Source organism: Pseudophryne corroboree, chromosome 7 (genome assembly GCF_028390025.1).
Source record: "Pseudophryne corroboree isolate aPseCor3 chromosome 7, aPseCor3.hap2, whole genome shotgun sequence".
NCBI lineage: Eukaryota > Metazoa > Chordata > Amphibia > Anura > Myobatrachidae > Pseudophryne > Pseudophryne corroboree.
Genome location: NC_086450.1, coordinates 236,904,850 through 236,924,598, shown reverse-complemented (window position 1 = coordinate 236,924,598; position 19,749 = coordinate 236,904,850). Strand labels below are relative to the sequence as shown.

At 44.0% G+C, this 19,749-nt stretch overlaps 1 protein-coding gene across 1 annotated transcript in view; it reads right to left on the bottom strand.

Annotated features, from left to right (window-relative positions):
• TSN (translin) overlaps positions 1–19,749 on the bottom strand; it is a 105,849-nt gene that overhangs the window by 18,038 nt on the left and 68,062 nt on the right. Inside the window, exon 4 of the mRNA XM_063934036.1 lies at positions 10,398–10,513. Within this exon, the coding sequence (XP_063790106.1) occupies positions 10,398–10,513 (116 nt within the window). The remainder of the gene's footprint in view (positions 1–10,397; positions 10,514–19,749) is intronic.

Sequence of the window (19,749 nt, the reverse complement as noted above, 5' to 3'; positions counted from 1 at the left end):
AAGTAATACTCTGTGGTAGGAATATTTCACTTACAAGAGCAGAATGCCTTTCAGAAATACACCAAAATATAGTCACCTTGGTCTTACTCTAGCCTGGCAAATCGGACAGCTCCACATGCAGTTTTGATGCCCACCAGAATACCCTACATTCCCTTCAGTGCCCTTCGGGTACATACCCACTGATGTTCCTCTCCGGAGGTACTGGTTTATCCGATTAAGAAGATACTGTATACCTCACTATCAGCTGATTGGGACCCTGCCATCTACTCTACAATCTGGAGACAGACAGGGGGAGCTGGTGTTTGCCTTGGCAGGAAGAGGCCTGTCTCACCAGATAGTAGAGAAGGTGGCACAAATAAAAAATAGTCTAATCCAACTACTGCTGTCTCTGGAGATCACCTCTCCCAGGGAGGCAGTCAACTGACCGCCTGTTGGGATCCCGGTGGTCAGGATCCAGACGCCGGAATCCCTACACCAGCTGAAATACCGGCGGTCGGAGTCCTGACTGCCGGCTGGTTACCCCTCTTGGGTGGTGGTCCACGCCACCACCCAGAGGGGAATAGAAACCTGTGGCAACCTAAGGACGCCACCGGGCCCGAAGCATGGCAAGCGCAGAGAGCCCGCGAGGGACATGCTGCGCTCGGCGGCGGTCTCCTGACTGCCGAGTTCCCATCCGCAGGGATCTCATACTGATTAGAGTTATAGAAACGTGTGAAAGGAAGACCACGTAGTGCCTTACATAACTGCTCAGGAGACGCTCCATGTTGTGCCGCCCATGAGGAACCTACAGATCTAGTAGGATGGGCAGAAACTTGACGTTAGGACAGGCAAAGCAGCTTCATTGTATGCTTGTGCAATAACCATTCTAATCCATCTGGCTTGCGTCTGTTTGTTAGCTGGCCAGCCACGCTTGTGAAATCCATAAAGTATGAATATGGAGTCGGATCTTCTGATAGAACTGGTTCGGTCTATGTAGATACATAGGGCACATACTACATCCAAAGACCGTTCTTTTGCTGAAAGAACTAGTGATACAAATGCCATGACTACAATTTCCTGATTAAGGTGAAAACTACAACTTTAGGAAGGTACCCAGGCCTAGTCCGTACAACAGCCCAGATATGATGAGAAATCAGGAAAGGTGGATGACAGTAGAGAGCTCCTAAGTCTGACACCCTTCTAGCAGAAGCAATAGCCAGCAAAAATATTGTCTTGGCCATCAACCATTTGAGGTCCACTGACTCGAAGGGTTCAAAAGGGGGCCTTTGAAGTTCCTCCAATACTACAGCGAGATCCCATGGAGATACCGTACCGTACATATGAGAGGTTGTACATATATGACCCTTTGAGAAAAAAAAAGTACGTATATCCAGTAGTATAGCAATTTTTCTTTGAAACCATACTGATAGGGCAGAAATGTGTACTTTCAGAGAAGCAAGGCGTAAACCTAGATTCAATCCACTTTGAAGAAAAGCTAGTATTTTAAATATAGTTGTATCATAGCAACTAGAAGCGCACCATGTGAAATAGGTATGACATATTCTATAATTTTATATATATATATATATATATATATATATATATATATATATATATATACACACACACACACACACACACACACACACGTGCTGAAGCAGGCTTGCATACCTTAAGCATCGCTTAAATTACAGGAGGTTGAAAATTCTTTTGCTCTTAAAATAGATGAGTCAAGAGTCACGCCGTTAAAGACAGACGGTTCAGGTCTGGATGTAGACATGGCCCTTGAAATAGAAGGTCCTGACGCTGAGGAAGTTGAAGTGGTTGCCCTACTGAAAGACTCTGTAGGTCGGAGAACCAGTGCCGTCTGGGCCACACTAGGGCTATCAGAATGAGGCTTCCTCTTTTTTGTTTTAATTCCTTATTACCCTTGACAGAAGGGATATTGGAGTAAATATGTATGGTAGATGAAAGGTTCATTGTACTGTTAGAGCACTCACGAATGCTGCTTGGGACCTTGTGGTGGTGACATGATCCCATCAGATCCACGTCTGGCCGGCCCCACCTGTCCACTAGTAGTTGGAACATTTCTGGGTGGAGAGCCCATGCACCCGTGTGCACATTCTGATGACTGAGGAAGTTTGGTTCCCAGTTGATTAGGCCTGGTATGAACACTGCTGATTTGTCCGGAAGATGACGTTCAGCCCACTTTAGTATTTTGGCTACCTCTTGCATTGCCCTTTTGCTGCAAGTGCCACCTTGGTGATAGATATATGCCACTATTGTGGTGTTGTTGGATTGAATTTGCACAGGCCAGCCCTGGAGAATGCTGCGTGCCAGTGTCAACGCTTTGTACACTGCCCTCAGTTCCAGTACACTGACTGGTAACTGAGACTCTGCCGTGCGCCATCTCCCTTGAAACGAGTGTTGCTCGGTTACAGCTTCCCAACCGCGAAGGCTGCCACCTTTAGTGAGAAGCACCCAATTTGGGATCCAGAACGGGCGACCCAGTCTAGGTGATTGCTGTGGAGCCACCAAGTTAAGGACAGGCGAACCTCCGGAGTTAGAGTTATTATCTGCCATTTGATCTGATGAGGCTGGCCATTCTCTTTGGCTAGAATGCGCAAGAGTGAATTTGGGCAAATTCTACCACATCGAATGTAGGATACCATCAGGCCGAGGATTTGCATGGCCGAGTGAACTGACACCTCAGGATGGTGAAGGAACCACTGTATTTTCTCACTTAGTTTTGATATTTTGTTCATTGGCAGAAACAGTCGTTGATTTTGAGAGTCTAGGAGGGCTCCCAGATGTACCATCCTTTGGAACAGTATGAGTGAGGACTTTTTCCAGTTGACAAGCCAACCGTGACTTTGTAGGAAGGCTATCATTGTTTGTAATTTGCTGAGCAATACTTCCTATGAACTGGCCAGGAGCAGTATGTCGTCCAGATAAGGAAGTATCCCGATTACCTGACGACGCAGGTGTGCTACCATGACTTTTGTAAATATTCTGGGTGCCGTTGCCAGGCCAAAGGGCAGCCTGGAACTGATTGTGTTGGTTTAGGATAGCAAACCTCAGGTATTGTTGATGCGACAGCTCAATAGGTATATGCAGATATACATTTTGTATGTCCAATGACACCATGAAATCCCCAGGCTCTATTGCTAGAACTATGGAGCATATGTTTCCCATACGAAACTTGGAAACTTTCACAAATCTGTTGAGAGATTTGAGATTGAGAATTGGTCTGTACAGTATGTCCCATTTGGCTTTGGTACAAGGAACAGGGACAAATAATAGCCTCTTCCTTTCGGAGCCTGAGGAACTGGATCTATTACTCCTGACTGGTGGAGTGATTAAACTACTTTTTGTAGCATCAGAGAATTTTCTGTGTCTGATGGAAGGCTTGCGAGAAAAAACTGCTGAAGGTGACGTCCTTTGAAAGAGATGCGTACCCGTGAGAGACTACCTCTTGCACCCAAGCGTCTGAAGTGGTCTTGATCCAGACTTGTGCGAAGTGAAGTCAGCCTCTCACCCTGAGGTCCCCTGTCAGGCTGTGGGTTTATCAGGTTTTGCTGGGGGTTGTTTTGCTGCCCATGGCTGCTTAGTCTTGGGCTTAGTAGACTTTGCGGCAATTGATTGCCTAGGAAACGCTTGTTCTTTCGTTTTTCACGGTGGTCGAAAGGAACGAAAATGTATGCTCTTAGGCCGTGGTTAGAAGCTGAAGGGAGAAAAGCGGTTTTGGCAGCTGCTAAGGATGCCACTATTTTGTTTAGTTCTTCTCCTGACAGAACATCTCCTGTAAAGGGTAGTACTTCCAGAGTTTTCTTGGAGTCTAAATCCACTTTCCAAGAGAGTGACCAAATAATGAGTCTTGCAAGCATTGATGTTGCTGACGCTTTTGCTGCCAACACACCAGCATCAGATAGTGCTTCCCCTATGTAAGTCGTCCCTTTCTTGATACAATCCAAATATATTCTGCACTCTTCTGATATAACTAGAGGCAATTCCTCCTCTATTGCCTGCAACCAAAATTCAATAGCTTTTGCTGCCCATGAGGCTGCTATTGTAGGCCTATTTACAGCACCAGTCAGTGAAAAGATAGACTTGAGGCAATTTTCAATTCGTCTATCTGTGGGTTCCTTTAATGATGAAATGGTTGTGATAGGTAAGGTAGATGTTTTTACCAAACGTGTGATATGAGAATCCACTGGAGGAGGAGTCTCGCATCTCGCACGATCCTTCAAAAATAGGATTTTGGTACTTACCAGGTAAATCCTTTTCTTTGAATCCATAGGGGGCACTGGAGTACTCTTGGGATATGGACGGCGTAGCAGAACAAAGGCACTGAATATTTAAATTTAGAACTCTCCACCCCTCCATATCCCAGAGTACCTCAGTGTACGACCTCAGTGTTTTTTACTGAGCGAACAGGAACTATATAGAGAGGTTGACAATGGAGAATTCCTATAACATAACGGACAACAACAAAGTTGACCCATAACGTTACTGTCAACTAAACAGTTGACACCATAACCGATAGACCTTTATACTTTGAACCAATCGGTGAAACTGTGTTACCATAAGCTCCTCTGAGCTTAATACAAACCAGGTAAAATGTGTTACCATAAGCTCCTCTGAGCTTAAAACAACCCAGGTAAAACTGCTCTGGGTGGGCGTCCAGTGCCCCCTATGGATTCAAAGAAAAGGATTTACCTGGTAAGTACCAAAATCCTATTTTCTTTTTCATCCACTAGGGGTCACTGGAGTACTCTTGGGACGTACCAAAGCTTCCCTCGTGGGCGGGAGAGCTGTTTGGCACTTGTAACAGTAGGCGGCCAAAGCTAGATGCTGATGCCGCAACCGTTTCATAACGTGTAAACGTGCACAAACGTGTGCACTGAAAGCTATGTAGCCGCGTCGTAGACGCTCCACGACCAGCTGGTCCTGACATTCCCACAGAACCTGTGGGATGAGCTATTACTGACGTAGGTGACTGTAACTTAGCCTTAAAGTAAGCCTGACTTGTAGTCATTTTTATCCAACTGGATAATGTCTGCTGAGAAACTGGCTAACCCCAGTTGGCAGCATCATAGAGAACAAACAACGTATCCGTATTACGTACTGTAGACGTTCGGGACATATAGACGCGTAATGCGTGTACCACATTTAGAATTCTAGAATGTGCTGTCAACACAGGAACCACTATTGGAACTTCGGAATTCGTCCGAAGTTCTGCTTTGTCATGAGAAAACTCAAATACGGTGGCTTGGAATACAAGGCACCCAAATATAAAACCAAAACCCTTGCCGAAGCTAAGGCTAGAAGAAAAACGTTTTCCAAGTGAGAAACGTAATCCCCATTTGTTGTAAGGGTTCAAATATGAAAACTGTAAGAAATCTGAACCCAACCTCAAGTCGCCTGGCACTGTAGGTGGGACAAATGGAGGCTGCACTTTGATGACACCTTGTAGAAAGGTGTGTACCGACGCAATAGAGTCAAACGTCTTTGAAAATAACTTGACCACACAGATACCTGCACCCTCAGTGCAGATAAACGCAGTTCTCCATCCCACCCCGTTTGTAAAATAACAGAATACGGGTAACTTGAAAGATGATGTCGGAAACTTCCGAGCTTCACCACCTATATAGGCACACCAAATTTTGTAATAATGATCTGCCGTAAGCGGCTTACTAGCTCGTAACATGGTTGGTATAACCGATACTGTAATGCCCTATTTCTTTTCTTAAGAGGGCGGTCTGAACCCCCACCCCGTCCACCGCAGCCGCGGTACATAGGTAATAGGTACATAGGTAACTAGGGGTAAAAGAACGGTCCCTGTTGTAACAGGTTGGACGTATTATGAGCGGGCCAAGATCGTGTGCAAGTATTCCTTGGAGATTCGAGAAGCAAGCTCTCCGAAACCCATGAGATATCACCAATATGACTGTGACGAACTGTCTTATGATCCGTTTTAGCAACGGAGAGAGCAGCGGAAACTGGTGGAGCCAGATACACGATGCTGAATGACCACACGAATGTGAGAACCTCCACCGCCACTGCCCTTGTGATCTGTCGTTTTGTACACATACTGAGCGTTTGTAATTGTGGCGAGATGCCATCATGTATACCTGAGGGTAACCCCTTCTGTGGACTCACATATGAAACACCTCTGGATTGAATGCCCAGTTTTCAGGATATAAATCCCGACGGGTGAGATCATCTGTCTAACAGATATTCACTTCCGGAATGAACCCTGGCGACAACATCACCTAATGGTGTTCTGGGCAATTGAGGATTCAAGCTACCTGCCGTATTGCCATGTGGCTTCTTGGTCCTCCCTGATGTATATGCAACTCCCGTTGCGTTGTCTGACTGTACTTGGACAGACTGAAAGCAAAGCATGTAGTGCATTGTAAATTGCACGGAGTTCCAGGACATTTATAGACAGCAATCTGTCGTGATCCGTTTTAGAACCCCTGTCGCTGCTTTTAACTACAACTCCTCAACCTCTGAGACTCTCGTCCAGAGTATATACACCCTCGCCCCCCTGTGGGAAACGCGAGAGAAGGCCAGCGAACTAACGCGCTTTGAAAACACATTATTGTTCCTAATAGGCGAATACACCAATGTACCGCTAGTGTGCGTGGCTTTTGCACTAATTGTACTAGCTGGTATATTTGTTCTTGCTGGTGTAGTAGGTAAATGTCTTTGATTTACCGTATTTATAATCATACCTAGGAATTGAAGTCGTTGAGACGGAATTAGATGCGATTGCTTTTTGAACTTGACCTGCCACCATGGTGTACGTTAGTAGCGCCAGTAAGAAGAATCTCTGTTGAGACAGAGTTCTTATGAGCAGATCGTCTAAGTATGGAACGATTGTCACTGGCAGGGCTCTGAGATGAGCTATCATCACCAACATCACTTTGGTAAATACCCGAGGCGTTGACAAGAAGCCAAACGGTAGATGAAATGGTTAATGGTTGTGGCGTTTTGCAAAACTCTAGAACCTGTGATGCGGTGACCAAACCGGAATGGGTATTGAAGATCAAGCGCAATTGTGCCATTTTGTGGCTCCAATTATGCAAATACTAACCGCAGAAATTCCATTTTCCAAACTGCAGTAAGTGACTTGCTGATTGAGACTGCGACGGAGCCCTCTGGTTTCGTTACGCCAAACAGAGGGGAATAAGTAACCCTGACTCTGTTGGTGTACCATGGCTGGAAATAAAAACATCTGAAAACAGCAGAGACTGAATGGCAACCTGCCAAAACTCTTAATTTCGTCCGACAGAGGCAGTATTTTAACCTTTAAATAGCGGATATATCCATGAGTGGATGTTTGGAAACCCGGCATATGTGTAAAGGCGCGCTTCAACAATTGGAAATTCGAGATGGCCTAAGAGGTCGTCAAGCCACTGTCTTGTTGACTTTAGCGCCCTGGTGTTACAAGTCTTGACTTGTACCACAGCCTTGAAAAGACTGGATTCTAAAGACTTTCGTTTTGAAATTTATTAAACAACTTCTGGCCTTGTCGTGCTGAAACTAGTGACGCTAAAAAGCGAGAATCGAGGTAACAGCCGTCAGCAGAAGCTTTACAGAGATACTCTGGCGCTTTGTATTAACGATAAGTCAAACGTGATCGTCATTGTTTCCATACATAGAGCGCCTAGTGAGCCAAATGTATCTTGGGTGTTTATAATGTTTGACACAGACGAATTCACCAATGGTGGATTCTCCCACTTAGATGTGGAAACGGGTAAATAGACTTAAATCTTAGTCAGATATTCTAAATAAGAAATTCATTGAAAATCTGTTGTTTATTAAATTCGACGGATTAGATGTTAGAGTCTCCTTAGTCTATGTAAATTCGAGACATTGACTCACTCACTGGTCATTAGCAATGTATGATTGCCCAAACCCCGCACTATCTGTGCTGGTTTAATGTGAGGTGTGACATAGAATTATCCGACTGCATTAAATTATAAGACCAGTTAAATTAACACCTTGGTACCCAAAGGAAAATTGTACCTTTGGAAAGACTCCTTCATTAGAGCTTGCGGAATAACTTCCGTCGATCTTACCGCTCTTGTCGAGCGGAGTTAATTTGAATTGCCAATGTTTAACATAGGATCTGGCATTCTGAAAGCCTACACACATAGTGAACATGTGGTAGATTTATGTCTCGTTTAAAAGTATTTTTAGTCTGCGCTGGAGCCTTACTCCCTATGCATACAGACACCACAATAGGCAACGGACAGACACCTGCACGACTTAGTAAAGTTATTATCTGAAGGTGTGTAATATATATTTATTTCTGGCTGAAAAGCAGTTCACATGGGCAGCCTATGTGAAACCAGAACCAAAAATTCCCACTAACACCCCTGCGCCTCTGGTGGCGTAGAGATGTATGGCAGGAATGTTCCGGAATTACAACTGTAAAACAACAGGAAGCATGGTTAAAATGGCCCCAATGCCATGCTGACCCTGATAATCACAGAACAATTGTTTCAGTGTTAATATAGCCTATTATACAATGATAATCACAAGCAGGGTACAACACATGCTCTAGTGTGAATAAATATATATATGCTCTTCACAGACATTAATATAGGCTCATAGCGTATTATACAGTGATAATATTAATATAGGCTAAATAGCCTATTATACAGTAATAATCACAGGGCATGTTACAATACATGCCTGCAGTGTTACAATACATGCCTCACCATCATTAATATAGGCTCAATAGCCTTATTATACAGTGATAATAACAGACATTAAATAATCACAGGGCATGTTACAATACATGCCTCCAGTGTTACAATACATGCCTCACCATCATTATTATCTAGTGAATATTTTACATCACCTTGCCGCTGTAATCCGCCAGATTCCACCGCCCCCCTTCCCCCCGTGCTCCCTGTAACGCTGTGTCTCAGCGGGAAGCCAGGGAATTCTTGCAGGGAGGCTTTTGCCGAGCAGCGGAGGTCACCAGGAGCGCTCCGTTGCTTCTGCTGGTGACTGACGGAGCGTCTGCGGGTGGCCGTTGCTAGGCGGCCGGACGGAGCGGCGGCCCGTTGTCACTCTTAGCGCTGTCTGCGGGTGGACGGAGCGGCGCCGGTTCTGGCATGCTGGGCGGCCGGACGTAGCGGCTGGGATGGCCGGACGGAGCGGCTGCCGTATGGAGCGGCTGGGGCGTCTGACGGGCGGATGTATGAGCGGCGGAAGCGGCATTACAATACCCCACATAGCGGGCGGCAGCCTGCGCTGACCGTCCCGTTCCCCAGCCTACCTTATCTGATCATGTCTCCAGTCATGGCTGCGACGGGGCTTCTATTTGTAAGCTCCGTCTAGCTTCTCAGTTCATGGCTGCGACGGGGCTTCTATCTGTAAGCTCCGTCCAGCTTGCAGGAGACAGTAGGCTGCCTGTGGCTGTGAGGGTGCTCTTTGTGAGGACCGACACGCCATGCGCTGCCTTGCAGCGGCACCATCCCGGACCCATGTTTTTCTAGAAACTGGGAAGGGAAGTGTAAAAAGTAAAAATAAAAATGAAAAATTAATAAAATCTTCCACAAGTGTGGGAACTCCCACAAGCCGATGTTAGTGCTGTGAGCACCGAAAAAACACTGAGGTCGTACACTGAGGTACTCTGGGATATGGAGGGGTGGAGAGTTCTAAATTTAAATATTCAGTGCCTTTGTTCTGCTACGCCGTCCATATCCCAAGAGTACTCCAGTGACCCCTAGTGGATGAAAAAGAAAGAGATAGGATAGGATAGCGAGATGAGAGTCGTTTAGACAGAGGAAACTTCTTAAAACCTGTGCCTTATATGCCCTGGTGGTCTAGTGGAATCCCTGACTGGAGCCAGTGTCCACTCTTTTTGTTCTGGCATTGCCAAAAAGGAAGACTGGAAGGTCTAAAGAGTGCAGTGGGATTTTCTAAGAACATTTAAAAAATGGATTAAGTTTCCTTTAAATGGCAGAGTAAATATAATATATATATATATATATATATATATATATATATATATATATATATATATATATATATATATATATGATTCAGGGTCTTCAATCCATAGCCAAACAAGTACAGATAAGATGATTTCGGTGCTAAAACCAGACTTTTCTAAACATATACTGCACAGCACAGGACTAAATCACATCTGAATGTATATAAAACCTTTTCAAGTTTCAGTGTTTCCGAGCTGCACATCCCTGAAGCATAAACCAGGTGTGATCCTGCACACTCATGGATTTTATGAATTTGGATATTTCTTGGCTGGTGCTATTACAGTAACAATTAAGGTAAATGAAGCAAGACCACCAGTCCATTGGTATAACCCAACAAGAGCTGTCCTGTGGAACCTTCAGTTTTCTCACTGGTAAAGCATCACTCTGAATACATACTTCCAAAAAGCTCAGCGACTGCCTCCCGGGTTATCAGTTCCTCTTTCTCCAAGTAGATGAGGAATGCAGCCAGGAACACCAATCGTTGTAACACAAACCTCCACTGATCGTGAAACCTGTGAGGAAAGAGTGGTGTTACATCAAGGAAAACTAGAGACCGCAATGTGACAAACACGAGACTGTGAGAGCGCAACAATCAAGCTCTGAAAATACATAACAAGTAACATTTATCATTAACACATAAAATCTCCTGCAGAATGATAAAAAAATAGTAGTTATGGTAGACTTACCGTTGATAACTCTATTTCTCTTAGGTCCACAGTATAAAAATTGGGATATTAAGTAGCGACAGTGTATTGGAACCAACGATCAAAGCTTTCGGCCTCCCAGAATGCAATGGGACAGTCCCCTATATCCCCGCCTCCTGGCTCAGGCAATTCAATTGTTTTCCAAAGCTCAAGGCAGGAGCATCATAGAGAGCCCTAATCAGGCGAGAAAAATACACATGCACACCCTTCCGTACAAGAAGGAAGAGGTTAGTAGGTGAAGGGATCCTCACTCAGGTGCATCAGGGTGGGATCCCTGTGGATACTGTGGACTTAGGAGAAATACCGTTATCAACGGTAAGTTCTTACCATAACGTATATATTTCTCCTGCAGGGTCCACAGGTTATCCACAGGATAAACATTGGTATGTTCCATAGCAAATTTAGTGGTGGGGACGCTCCTGATTGGACAGGAGAATCCTTTGCCCGAATTCAGCGTCCCGAGAGGCAAAGGTATTAAAGGCATAATGTCTAATGAATGTGTTAATGGAAGACCATGTGGCTGCCTTACATATCTGATCAGCTGAAGCACCACGTTGTGCTGCTCATGACAGACCTACCTTACGAGTAGAGTGAGCAGAGACATTAGCCGGTATAGGGAGATCAGCTTGAGAATATGCTTCTGATATCGTCATCCGAAGCCACCTCGCCAGTGTCTGCTTGTCAGCAGGCCAACCTCTCTTGTGAAATCCATAGAGAACAAAGAGTGTCTGTCTTTTTGATGGCACTGGTAAGATCCACGTAGTACCTTAAGGCACGGACTACGTCCAATGATGCATCTCCTACAAAAATGTCCGGCCCTTGGAAGGCCAGGATAACAATTTCTTCATTAAGGTGGAATACAGGGCGATCGGTGGAAACACATAGGCCAGACGAAAGTCCCATCTCACTGACAGGGCATCCACAAAGGTCACTCTGGGATCCTTTGTTCTTGACCCGTACGCGGGAACTTTGTTGTTCTGACGGGACGCCACGAGATCTATAAATAAACACTGGAGACAATGCTGAATGATGAAGTTTGCCCACCTTAACATGCGGCTTACCTCCTTCATTGCTTTTTGGTTGCAAGTTCCTCCTTGATGATTGAGGTATGCTACTGCTGTTGCATTGTCCGAGCAAATTTGAACTGGTTTCCCCTAAAGAATGTCCTTTGCCTGAATGAGTGCCATATAAATGGCCCGAAGTTACAATATATTTATTGGCAGGCAACTTTTCTTCCTTGGTCCACTGTTCTTGGAAGCAACTTCTTCCTGACACTACTCCCCAGATCTTAAGACTGGCATCCGTTGTCAGAATTTCCCAATCTAATATCCAAAAGGGTCTCCCTTTGTCCAGATGGGATGTCTGTAGCCACAAGGCTAATGACCTCCTTACTTCCAGAGGAAGGACTATAGTCTGCATTTTTATTGTCTGATGAAAACCATTCCATTTGGAAAGGATCAGACGCTGTAGAGGCCTCGAGTGGAACTGAGCATACTCCACCATGTTGAATGTTGACACCATCAATCCCACTGTGTGAATGGATACCTTATGACTGTGTAGCAGCTCCTGAATCCTTGACTGAATTTTGGATATTTTGTTCAGAGGTAAAATTACTCTGAAGACCCGAATCCAACGCAGTCCCCTAGTGAGTCATCCGTTGTGACGAAACCTAGGACGACTGTGCCCAATTTATGAGCCAACCGTGTCTCTGCAAACAAGCTACTATCTGTTGCAGATTACACTTAAGCAATTCCTGAGATTGTGCCAGGATTAATAAATCATCGAGGTATGGAAAAATCCTTATCCCCTGCTGACGGAGATAAGCTGCCATTACCACCATAATTTTGGTGAATACTCTGGGAGCTGTGGCCAGACCAAGTGGTAGGGCCTGAAACTGACAATGTTGCTGGAGGATAGCAAACCTGAGATAGCACTGATGGGACAGTGCTATCGGAACATGTAGGTAAGCGTTCTGGATATCCAGGGATACCATAAAATCCTTCGGCTCCATGGCTAAAATAAAGGAACGTAAAGTCTCCATATGAAACCGGAGCACCCAAATGTACTTGTTCAGCACTTTGAGATTGAGTATGGGCCGGAACGACCCATTTAGCTTCTGGACTAGAAACAGGTTAGAATAAAAACCTTGTCCTTGTTGCGCAGGAGAAACTGGAATTATCACTCCTGACTGAAGCAAAGCCCTGACCTTCGTATCCACTGAAGATAGGCTGCCACAAAAAAACCTTTGAGGAGGGTGTTTCTTGAAAGCAAACGCATAACTGTGAGATACCGCTTCATGCACCCAGGATGTCAGATTTGTGCAAAATAAAGAAGTCGACCTCCCACCATGGGGTCCCCCAAATTGAGGCCTGCACCAACAGGCTGATGGCTTATCTTCTGACTTGGAAGCCGGCCCTCTGGTAGCCCAACGCTTTTTAGTCTTACCAAACTTGTCAGATTGAGACTGTTTGCCATAACCCTTTCCTTTTGCTTTTTCTGGAGTCCGAAAGGGCCAAAAACCTGGAAATCTAGACTTTGGTTTGTTTTTGGAAGGAAACTTTCTTGGAGTCTGCTTCTGACTCCAAAATACTGTTTAATTCTTTTCCAAAAAAGAACACATTGAAAAAAGGAGCAAACGTATCCAATTCCTGTTTCACAAGTAAATAATATAAAATACCTTCAAACTAAAGAAAGAGAATAATAATGTTAGAAGATAAGCAAACGAAAGAGAGAAGTAAAGAGAAAGGAAGAGAGAAAAGAGAAGAAAGTCTGGGAAATGTGGGACGGGTGGAGAGCCACCTTATAAATAAGAAATGTAATCATTGCTGTTTCCTTACATATATGTAACCAAGCACAAAATAAAATCTAAATAGCACTGGCAATATGTTTATATGTCTCTGTTTCACAAAACTCTAACCAGGGAAGCCAAATCAACGAATATGTATGGAATTTATCAAAGGAAGACATTATAATTTCATCCATCGTTCTATACCATTCTATCCTTTTAAACCATTCCGAAAGGGAGGGAGGGGAAGCGGATTTCCAGTGGACCGGAATGACTGCTTTAGCCACACTATTGAGATATTTCAAGATAGACTTTTTATAGTGTGATGAGGAGGAAGAAATGTAAATTTAGCAGCCAAAATTCAGGGCCGTCAGGAATATCTAAACCTAGTATGTCTTTTGTGGTCGAAATCACAGCGTTCCAGAAAGGCTGTAGTTTCGAGCAGGTCCACCATATATGTAATGTCGAGCCATAGTCTGAACCGCACCTCCAGCAAGATGCAGAAACCCCAGGGAACATCTTAGAGCTCGTGGAGAGACAGCGGTACCATCTAGAAATGACTTTAAAATGAGTTTCCAGGGTTAATATGTTAGTGGAGCTACCTCCACGATTTGTCAAAAATAGATTTCCATTGTTCCTCAATAATTTACATATTCAGGTCAATCTCCCATTGTTTAGTGAATTTCGGTACTATGGAGAAGTGGTGTTCAATTAAATATTTATATATGTTCGATATCAAGTGTGAGGGTAAACTCTGTGAAGACACAAGTTGTTCAAAGAGTGTTAAATTTCTAGGGCCTGCTAACCGCAGAGACGCAGACTGCAGGAAATGTTTAACTTGTAAGTACCTCCAGATTTCCTTATTGGAGACACCATTTAGGTTGGACATCTGGGAACTGCATCACTCCAGAAGAGTCATATTATTGACCTACCTGCAAAATACCTGCATTATACCACGGTTTAAAAGGCCAAATAAATCCTCCCGGAATAAACTCTGGGTTGTCTATTAGTGGAGTCAGGGGGGAGTAGACTGAAGAAATGTATTTCTTAGTTCTGTTACGATTCCAGATCACAAGAGTAGGACCTATAGTCAGGTGAGAAATAGTGGGGATTTTAGACAACCAGGGCAGAACACTTAGAGGGGTATTGGTATAAGAGTTTTCAATATGTACCCATTGTTTAAGTGAGTTAGGGTTAGCCCATTCATAGATTCTGCTTAGCATAATGGAGTCATAGTAAATTCCAAAATAAGGAAGTTAAAAAAAAAAAAAAAAAAGATGTTATCTCCTAAACAAATATTTGTGTCTAAAGCGAGGAGAGCACCCACCCCACACACAATTTCTCACCATCCGGTGAAGCTCTACAAACCATGACTTAGGGATTAAGACTGGTAAAGCCTGTAATATATAAAGGATACGGGGTAAGACATTCATTTTAATTAAATTAATCTTTCCTAGCCATGATATACCCTTGGATGACCAGTAGGAAAGCTCTTGTCGGATGGTCGTAGCAACAGTACCAAAATTTAAGGAGAAGACTGACAAGAGATTTTTAGGAAGAAAGACCCCAAGATATTTAATGTGCGTGGGGTGCCATCGAAATGGGAAAGTCTGTTGCAAATTAATGTGGGTATCTGGGAATAGTGAGATCGAGAGCGGTTGATTTATTATAATTAATTTTGAAGTAAGAAAATTCCCCAAATACCTGAAACTCCTTCATCAAATTAGGAAGGGTGACTTGCGGGTTGGTAATGATTGCTAAGAGATAGTCAGCGAACAGCGCTAACTTATGTTCCATATTCGCTATTCGTAGTCCTGTAATGTTAGTATTGGCTCGAATGGCTCTTGCCAGAGCATCCATGCATAAAACAAAAATCAGAGGGGACAACGGGCACCCCTGACGTGTTCCACTGAAAATCTTAACTGGTTCTGAGAAATCTCCATTAACATTAACTCTGGCGGAGGGGTTCCTGTATAGTGCCAGTATCCCTAGTAAGAAAATGGACTTCAGGCCGATATATTCAAGTAAACATGTCATAAATCCCCAGTTTACCCGGTCGAAAGCCTTCTCGGCGTCGGTGGACAACAGCATGGTGTGTGCAGAAGACTTAGACGCCTGGTGGAGTAAGTTAATCATTTTAATGGTATTGTCACAAGCTTCTCGGTCCAGGACAAATCTGCTGTGGATTAAGGTCGGAAGCAAGAGCTTCACTCTGTTAGATATCAATTTCACGTATAATTTTAAATCCATATTTAAAAAGGGAGATAGGTCTATAACTGGGGTAACGAGAAGGGTCTTTATTCTCTTTAGGGATTATTGTAATGTGTGCTTCTAAGGACGGAGCTGAAAAAAAATTGCATCAGTTATAGGGGTATATTCAGTAAGAGTCGGGTCCATTCCGACATGCAGTTGTCGGAATGGACCAGACAACCGCTATTCAAAGAGCGTTCCGTGTGTCTTGTTCTGCTGCTGCTGCCAGCGCCTGCCGGGTGCGATAATAGCAGCAGTGGGGGGAAACAGTGAGCGACGGGGGGAACAATGTGGCGGCCGCCGGGGGAAACAGTGTGGCAGCCAGCGGGGGAGCAGAGTTCGGCGGCCGGAGCTGGCAGTGAGGGTGATGTCTGCGGGGGAGGCACTGCAGGGAGAGAGGTGCCTGGCCGTGGGACGACCGTCGAGGTACCTCTTATCCCCGATCCCCGTAGCCCGCCGTACCGCTCCCCGTTTCCTCACCTCAATCCGACTTGTTTTCAAGTCGGATTGAGTTTGTCTGAAAGGGGGCCAATACCTGTCGGATTTGGCCCCGTTTCCGACAGCAGCAGGCGGATCGGCTGGTATTCCGCCAATCCACCTGCTTTCCGACAGCATTCCGGCAAGCCGGGTTTCTTGACTTGCCGGAAAAAATGTGCCCGTATTGAATAGGTCGGAACCCCTTCCGACCTATTTCAGTCGGAAACTGCCGTCTTTCCAAAAAGATGGCAGTTTCCGAATCTTATTGAATATACCCCATTAAAAGCACGGATCATAACTGGTGAGAGAGACTCATTAAAAGTATTGTAGTATGAGATCGGTAATCCGTCCGGACCTGGGCTTTTCCCTGACGGGGAGAGTTTAATCGCCTCATTGAGTTCCTCTAGGGAAAAAGGTTTATCTAATTCATCTGCTTCTACTTCCGAAATCGAAGGAAAGTTCAGTCTCTGAAAATAAGACATGAAAGCATCAGTATTTACACGAGAAGGGGTCTCTGAAGAACCCTCCGCCAGATTATAAAGGCTAGAATAGTAGGTCTGGAAATCCTACGCAATCTCAGAAGTCAGGTGGGATTCCCGCCCCTCGTCGTAAACTGTAACTTGAATATGCATGGAAGCTCTTTGCGACCATAATGCCCTCTCCAACATTTTACTGGGTTTATTGTGCCATTGGAAGAATTGACTTCTACATTTACAGTAGTCTAATTTAATCTTATCCGACGTGAGCTTGTTTAGGGTCTGTCTGGTCTCAGTAAACTTTTGAAGAACTACAGGGGATAAGGAGGATTTATGGTTAGTTTCTAAGGTATGACTCTTTTGTAACAGTCCTAGGTTCTGTCCCTCTTTTTGTTTTTTAATATAGGAACCAAGTTGAATCAGCTTACCCCTGATAACACATGTATGTGCCTCCAATAAAGTGATAGCTGAGGAATCAGGATTGCCATTAAAGGCAATATAATCATCGATGCATTGTTTTAATTGAGCCATACAATAGGAGTCTTGAACAAGAAGTTCATTGAGCCGCCATATGCGAGTAGCGGACTGAGGCGAAGATATTTTAAGAGTAAGAGAAATGGGGGCGTGGTCTGACCAGGTAATATTCCCAATCTCTGCATCAACCAACATATGTAAATGTCTGTGTTATAGTAAAAGATAATCTATTCTAGAGTACATTCCATGGAAGCGAGAATAGAAGGTGTAGTCTCGATCTGTGGGGTGACGTAGTCTCCGTGCGTCTACAAGTTGGTGTTCGTGTAAAGATCGACAGACTTTACGGCGCCATTTATCTGGACGATTCAAGTGGGTAGATGAGGAGTCTAGCATGGGTGTATTAGCCAATTTAAATCTCCACCGATAATCAAAACACCAGACTTTAAGGCATGAATTTGATTGATCCTATTTAGGAAAATGTGTTGATTTGAGATTGGGGGATATATGTTCACAAACATGAAAATTTGGTGGTAAATTTTGCACTTAACCAGCAGACCTCTACCTTCGGCCAAAATATGAGATTCTACGTTGGATTAGGAGAGCCTACGGTGGAAAAGTATTGCAACTCCCAGGGTCTTACCTTGGCTATTGTTGCTATAATACGACTCAATATAGTTGCAGTTATGAAGAGAAGGAGCCTGACCTTCCCGAAAGTTGGTTCCTGGATAAAGACCACATCTGCTGTATCCGCCCTGAGCTCCCTCAAAAGTCTGGACCATTTTTTCCGGGATATTCAATCCTTTAGCATTGATAGAAATAAGTTTGAGAACTGGAGCCATCAGGGGGGAAAGATAGAAGGACAATCAACTGCAATCCAGTATGATAAAGTGGCGGCGAGAAACAGCTTGACAAAAACCATTAATCGTATAACTAGTTCCCAAAAATATGAAGGGGGAATAGGACAGAAAGGAGACAAGAAAGAAGAAAAAAAAAAAAAAAAAAAAAAAGAGAAAAAGAGCAAAGCGTTAAGAAAGAATATCAGAAGGCAAAACGGTATAAAAACCATCTAAAAAATACCGTTCCTAATTCGCATGGGGAGAAAACAAAATCGTCTCACCATGATTAGGAAAAACAGGGGGCACTAGGGGATTAGTGCCAATGACCACTTATAAGAAAAAGCTTATGTAAATAACACGTCAAAAGACAGGACGTAGAAAATACAGTAATACACAAACATGGAGAAAAAAAATAAAAATGTAGAAAACATTAGCGCAGTTACAGAAAAACAGGCAGACAGACTGACTGGATCAGCCCAGAAACATATTACACTCCAGTGTGTCTCATATCCCCAGCATTAGAGTAATGGAATATTAATCTACTCCTAAAATGGATATACAACAATCCTAATAACTGGAGCATAGGTAGTTTCAACAATAACATTAGGTAGCCACAGGGAATCTGCGGCAAAGTGTGTAATAAGAACTAGCCTCTATCCATAATAACTTAGCAATTAAGAAACGTGAAGGTACAGTAAAAGGGGAATAGATAATCAGCAAAGTCAGGAAGAGCAACACACGAACTAGTGAGAAAATAAAGGGAAGAACCTGTCCATAAGGAAAGTCAAGTAGCGTCAGGTGTCTCATAGTGGAGTTTCAGTCTCCATTGGCGTCTGGGGCCATGAGCAAGTTGAAATCTCCCTTCACTGGAAATTTCTCTTGGGGGTTGAGGCACCAAGTAGTTTTCCTCCTAGTTGGATAGATCCGGGACTGGAATTCCCAATACGGAACAGAAGTTGACCAGGTCAGGGCGATCTCGGAATATTGCAGACTTGCCGTTGTGAGCGGATTGTAAACAAAAAAAAAGGAAGAGCCACTTACATTTCCGCTCCTTGGAACGCAGGGCTTCAGTTAGAGGCCTGAGTAAACGTCTCAGCTGTAAGGTATGCCAGGATAGGTCTTGGAATATTTGGATCCTGTTCCCATTAAAGTCCACCTCATCCAAATTAAGTAGTTTACGCAATATCTCATCTTTTTGGGGGTGTAGTAATTAAGTCTACAAATCACATCCCTCGGCTTAGCTGAGGGGTTTCCACAAGGCTTCAAGGCTCTATGTGCTCAGTCGAACGTAATGCGAGTACTCTGATCGTTTTCCAAGATCTCGTTGAAAATCTTGGTCAAAGCGTCAATGAGAGACTGGGCCGATACATAGTAACATACATAGTAACATAGTATCTGAGGTTGAAAAAAGACAATTGTCCATCGAGTTCAACCTATTTGTGGTGTTCTATGCATGATGATTTGACTAAAATTTCTGACTGATGCTGCTGTCAGCCATTGCATTTTATCCCTATTTATAGTAACTATAATGCATGACTATGCACCATACCCCTGGATATCCTTATCCAATAGGAATTTATCTAACCCATTCTTAAAGGTGTTGACAGATTCCGCCATTACAACTCCCTCGGGCAGGGAATTCCAAACACGTATTGTCCTTACCGTGAAAAAGCCTTTACGCCGTATTGTGCGGAATCTCCTTTCCTCTAACCTGAGCGAGTGTCCACGAGTCCTCTGTGTTGATCT